Source organism: Crotalus tigris, unplaced genomic scaffold (assembly GCF_016545835.1).
Source record: "Crotalus tigris isolate CLP2741 ecotype Arizona unplaced genomic scaffold, ASM1654583v1 scf7180000018396.560290, whole genome shotgun sequence".
NCBI classification, from domain to species: domain Eukaryota; kingdom Metazoa; phylum Chordata; class Lepidosauria; order Squamata; family Viperidae; genus Crotalus; species Crotalus tigris.
In genome coordinates this window covers 392,413-398,412 of record NW_024096980.1, presented here as the reverse complement: position 1 = coordinate 398,412, position 6,000 = coordinate 392,413, and the positions used below count along the sequence as shown (strand labels likewise).

Sequence of the window (6,000 nt, the reverse complement as noted above, 5' to 3'; positions counted from 1 at the left end):
TATAAATCAACCTTGGCCACTTTCTGCTGGCTGAGGAATTCTTGGAGTTGAAGTCCACAAGTCATAAAGTGACCAAGATCGAAGACCCCTGGCATAAATGACTCTATAAATGGCCTCCTGACCAAAGAAAAGGGTGCAGCTGGTATACAAGATAAACCTGGGCAAAGGCCCTTCTAGCCACCTGGTCTTTCAATATTTGCTGCAAGTCCAGAAGGACCTACAAATTTATTTATTTGATTTTTATCCTTCTTTTATTATTTTTATAAGTAACTCAAGGTGGAAAACATACCTAATACTCTTTCCTCCTCCTGTTTTTCCACAACAGCAATCCTGTGAGGTAGGTTAGGCTGAGAAAGAATGACTGGTTCAAAGTCATCCAGTTAGCTTTCATGCTTAAAGCAGGACAAGAATTCTCCTGAGTTCGGGGCCAATATCTTCACCACTACTCCAAACTCACTCACCAGCCAGCTTTTTAAACAGAATGTTCAGGTGGGGCTTATTGAGAGTTTACTTTACTTACCTTATTTCCAAATTTCTAAAGAGAAAGTTGAAGTTTCACTTGTATAGTTTCTCAGGATAGGAGAGAACATAGCAGAGAAGAGCTGTGGATCAAGCTGATTCAAGGAAGCAGACACATATTTCTTATATAGCTGCTTGGTTTTGTCCCTCCATTTCAATTAATCCAATATATTAATATGTTGACAAATATGCTATTTTTATCCTCTGACTTAGCTGTATGATCTTGCCATAAGACAAAATCTCTGGGAAATTAAATAAAAGTTATTAAGAAAGGGGCTTGTAAAAAGATTTGGGCTTGCAAATAACTGGTAGATGGTATATGATTCTAGAAAAACTGGATCTATAACTAGAAATAAATTAGACTCTGCTGGAATAACTGCAGTGAAAAACATGCATATTTTCATTTGTGCTGGGGATGCCTAAGATTAGAAACACTAAGGGTTAAACATTAATGTACAGAAATGTGTACATTTATCAATCAGGAATCAAAGCATATCCACAGTTACCTTTCTTGCAAATACAATGATATCTTGATATTCGTCAATTGGTTCCAGGAGTTTTCATCAGTCAAAAAAATAATGCCTACTTGTTAACTCAGGTATAAGATATAAAAATTATTTAAAAGTCTGAAGTTTTAAGTTAATGGTTTAGAAATATATATCGCTGTAAATAACATCTTGAAATGTATATTTATAAGGCATGAAAGCTTCTGCACTGTACACTGAGAAATCATTTTACATTATGTTGTTTTTAATTAGTAACCAATTAGGAACTATTCTTTCAAAAGTAATAGCTCACTGAATATTTATAAGGGCACTTGAGGTCAACTTGAGACAGTTTCATAAGAATATATTGTAGATAATGGAGCCTACAGAATCACTTTCATGACATGGGCAGCCATACAAATTTGATTAATAAATAAAATACTTCTCAGTGTTATATTCAACTTCAAATAAAAAAAACTTTTATTCTTGTAACATTGACATCCTAAATTGCTTTTAATATTGCTTTTTTCTCTTCTTATTTTCAATTCTGTAGTCTAAGCTATCTCAATAATAGAATGCCATTTTATAAAAAAATGTTTATAAAATGTTTTACAGATGGTACCTTGATCCACGAAAGATGTCTTTCATGTATCCTGACTTACAGCCCAAATGTTGGAGATGTGGCTGTCTGGATGCCATTTATTATCACATTTGGTGGTCGTGTAAAAATATAAAAGCCTTTTGGATTAAGATATGGTGGAATATTCAGAGAATTTTTAGAAAGAGGGTAAAATTTACTCCACAATTGTTTTTGCTTGGCATTGTTACTGATTGTGATGCTAAGGAGGTTATATTGATGTTGAATTTGATTACAGCCGCAAGGCTTTTAGTAGGTCAATACTGGAAGAAGGAATCTTTGCCTACTTTGCAAGAGTGATTTTTTAAAGTATCTTACTTGGCGGAAATGGCAAAGATTTCGGCTTTTTTAAAAGAGCAAACGCAAGAGAAATTTTTTGATGTATGGGAAAAATGGATAAATTTCATACAATTTAAACTGGATTTGAAAAAATATTTAGCCTTTTTATAACCTGTATTTTTCTATTTTAAATATTCTCTTTTTTTAAGGATTATAACTCTTTTTTCATATATATTTTATTTTTAATTATTTTATAATTTTGTTAATTTTTTTTTTTAATTAAGCCTATATTCTGCTCTGGGAAGCTCCGGGGGGGGAGGGAGGGGTGGTTTGGGAGGGGTTGGGGGAGGGTTGTATTGTATTGTTTTTTGTTGTTGTTGTTGTTATTGTTTTTTTTTCTGTCTTTGTAAAAGTTTTTAAAAATTTTTCAATAAAAAAAAATAATAATAGAATGCCAATAATCTTTAATCATATTACAGAAACATCCAGTGGTGGGATTCAAATATGTGAACAAACAACCGGTTCTCTGTGTGGATGCAGCTTCCGGAAGTCCATTCTGGGCCTGGGCAACAAAAAATCAGTTACCGGTGCGAACTGGCTGAATCCTACCACTGGAAACATGCCTGTACTGAAACAATATGATTTAGTTAAGATTTATAATAGCCTAATTAAAAAAAAAAAACCAAACTCGACTTCTTTGGAATATCACAACGCGGGTATGAAAGGGCGGAGCCAACGAGAACCCACCACTTTCTTCAAAAGGATGAATATCGTCTCGCACCCCTGGTATAGACTTTCCTGCAAGAGCAGGGAATTGGACTAGATAACCTCCAAGGTCCCTTCCAACTCTGTTATTCTATGTCATTCTATTCTATGTTGGATGTGAGGCAAGATCGCGCCAGGGCTCCAATTTCGTCCTGCAGGGGTCCCCAACCTTGGCAACTTTAAGATTTGTGGACTTCAACTCCCAGAATTCCTCAGCCAGCCACAAGTCTTAAAGTTGACAAGATTGGAGACCCCCCCCCCGCCTTAGAGTGATTGAGAAAACTAGCCAGAGGAAGAGGAGCAGGAGGAGGGGCGAGAGCCATGCTGACTGCGGGCAAGGAGGACTTCCAGAGGCTTAAAGACCATGCAGAAAGGCGGCCATTTTGGAGAAGGGCAGGGAACGAGCCACCGGCTCGCAGCCGCGCCGAGGCGTGGCCGCCGGTCTTCCCGGCGTCCAACCCGCGGAGGAAAACAAAAGGGAGGCGAACGGCTGCGGTGAAGGATTCGCGTCTTCTTCAACGGAGCAGGTTTGCCGTTCTCCGCCGCATCCATGGGGAACCCAGCGACCTGCCGGCGCTTCGTCTCAATGCTGCTGCTGCTACTGCTGGAGTTGCTGCTCCTTCCGGCCAACGGGGAGTCGCAGGGAGATGCCGAGCGAGCCACGCTGCTGAGCCCCTTCTTCGGCACCAAGTCCCGCTATGAAGAACTGCACCCGTACCTTCTCCGGGACCCATTCTCGCTCGGGCCGGCGCTCTCGGGCTTCCCGCTACCGCCGGCCTCCTGCACCCCGCTTCACCTGAGCGCCGTCGTGCGCCACGGCACACGCTTCCCTACCCGCAAGCAGATCGAGAAGCTGGCGCGCCTGCACGGCCTCCTACGGGGCGACGGCAAGCGCTGCTCAGTAGCGGAGCGCCTGGCGCGATGGGAGATGTGGTACCAGCCGGACATGGACGGGAAGCTGGCCCCCAAAGGGGAGCGCGACATGAGGATGCTGGCCAAGCGCCTCGTCGCCCGCTTCCCCAGCCTCCTGGCCCCCGGTCGGCGCCTGGCTTTTACCAGCAGCTCCAAGCACCGTTGCGTGGATAGCAGCGGTGCCTTCCGCGCAGGGCTCCGCGAGGCGCTTTACGGGCAGCTAAGCGACGGCGAGAAAAACGGTAAGTCCGCTCCCTCGAGCTTCCCTCCTCCAAGTCAGAAAAAAAAAGAAAACCCCACCTTTCCTCCCCTTTACCTTGCAGGTTATTTCATAAAATACTTTCCCTCCCTCTTTTACATTGCGAATTGTTTCATAAAGCGCTCCCTGCCCCTTTAAAATTGTATGTTTTATGGTCCATCATTGTTTCCAGTACTGATACTTTTTCTGCACATATCAAACTTTTATTTTCCTTGAAGTTATAATTCAGCCCTGCGGGGGGGGGAGGTGGAACTACAATACTATAGTTCTTAAAAATACCATAGATTGAAAAGATGATTTTTGCAGAAGCTGAAGTACAGGCTGGAGATGGGGGGCTTTTGGCTTTTCTGGTATGCAGATCATTCAGCCAGCCTGGAAGAAGGAGTATGGATAATGGAGCAGGTAGAAAAAAGTTATCAATCAATCAATCAGACTAGAACTGGAAGAGACCTTGGAGGTCTTCTAGTCCAACCCTATATCATTTCAGACAAGTGACTATCGAGTCACTTCTTAAAAACCTCCAGTGATGAAGCACCTACACCTTCTGAGGGCAAGCTGTTCCACTGATTAATTGTCCTCACTGTTAGGAAGTTTCTCCTTAGTTCCAGGTTGCTTCTCTCCTTGATTCGTTTCCATCCATTGTTTCATGTCCTGCCCTCAGGCACTTTGGTAAATAAGTTACTCCCTCTTTGTGGCAACCTCTCAAATACTGGAATGCTGCTATCATATCACCCACCTAGTCCTTCTTTTCTCTAGACTAGCCAAACCCTAAATCCTGCAACCATTTTTCATATGTTTTAGTCTTCAGGCCTTTAATGTTTTAAATGCTCCTTGATCCCCAAAGTCCCTTCATCTGGAAGTAATTACATTCAGTAAACAGGTATTGATTTGCAGTTCCTGGGGTTCAGGATTCATTGGAGTCCCTCCTTTCCCCAGTGGGCTTCGCTAGTGTCATTTTAGTGTGTGTGGGGGGGGGGGAAGACGAAGATAGAAATAACTGAACAGCTATTGGGCAAGATAGTAATTATTGTTTACACTGCTCTTCTGATTGTAATTAAAAGCATTGTTACTCCTTGGTTGCTGAGCAATTTCCATAACATTTCAATTCTGACTGGATTTTGCAAGCAAATCAAAAGATAGCCCTTTACTTTTCAGTCACGTGAATTATCATTTAGGGAAGTGACAGGCTGGCTCAACAGAGACTTACTGAATTTGTGTATGGCAGGGCAGCCACATCGAAAGAGGTGTTTGGGCACAGGGGTCTCCAACCCCTGGTCCGTGGGCCAGCAACCAAGAAAACCCAATCCATAGAATTCAGGCAGCACACAAAACAATGCCCCCTTTGGTCCGCGGAAAAACCTTTCTCCATGTAACCGGTCCCTGGTGCCCAAAAGATTGGGAACCTCTGTTTTGGCATGCTGCACTCCAGCTTCTAGATCAGGGGTGTCAAACTGCCGACCCACAGGCTGGACGCATCATGTGGAAGCCGCGCCCACCCCATTGCCGGCAATGGCAAAACCAGCCCGATACATTGCACAACATCACGTGATGTCGGAAGTTTGATATGCCTGTTCTAGATACTGGAATTTCAGTCACTAAGTAATGTCATCATTAAAAACAAGATGTCACATGATTGCTTTAAGACCATAATCCTGGCTGTCCCTGTTACAGTTATTAATAAAAAAATCGTGGATTTTTAAGCAAGCATCCAAGCCAACCCATTCTGGGCTGGGTACCTCCCAGCCCTGACCCTCAGTAAGATAAAGGGCTGACTCTAACTGCCCTCACCTGCTTACCTCTTTATCTTTGTCCTAGCTCACCTTTACCTTTTTTGTTTTTGTTTGTTTATTCCTGCTGATGATGAGACATGCCTGATTTGGTTACCGGGCCATGCTGGGTTTCAGCTGCACAGGATTGGGTCAGAGCTGAAAGCAGTTCCTCGGTGACAGATGCGAAAATGCTGTCAAAAAGCTGGAATGCAGCATACCAAAACACGTCTTTGGATGTGGTTGCCCTGCCACAAACAAGTTCAATAAGTCTCTGTTGAGCCAGCCTATCACTGCCTTAATTCTTTATCTCCTGCTGTCAGGAGAAAACTTTTTCAATCAGTCCTAATCCATTTTTAAAGGAACTTTCATCTCCTA

General features: G+C 42.8%; 1 protein-coding gene across 3 annotated transcripts in view; it reads left to right on the top strand.

Annotated features, from left to right (window-relative positions):
• The first annotated feature begins 2,976 nt into the window (after positions 1 to 2,976).
• Positions 2,977 to 6,000, top strand: part of MINPP1 (multiple inositol-polyphosphate phosphatase 1) — a 60,741-nt gene continuing 57,717 nt past the window's right edge. For 2 of the 3 annotated variants that reach the window (XM_039352010.1, XM_039352009.1), the window contains exon 1: positions 2,977 to 3,839. In XM_039352010.1, the coding sequence (XP_039207944.1) occupies positions 3,236 to 3,839 (604 nt within the window). In that variant the 5' untranslated portion in view covers positions 2,977 to 3,235. The remainder of the gene's footprint in view (positions 3,840 to 6,000) is intronic. The other variant, XM_039352008.1, reaches the window with a different exon arrangement.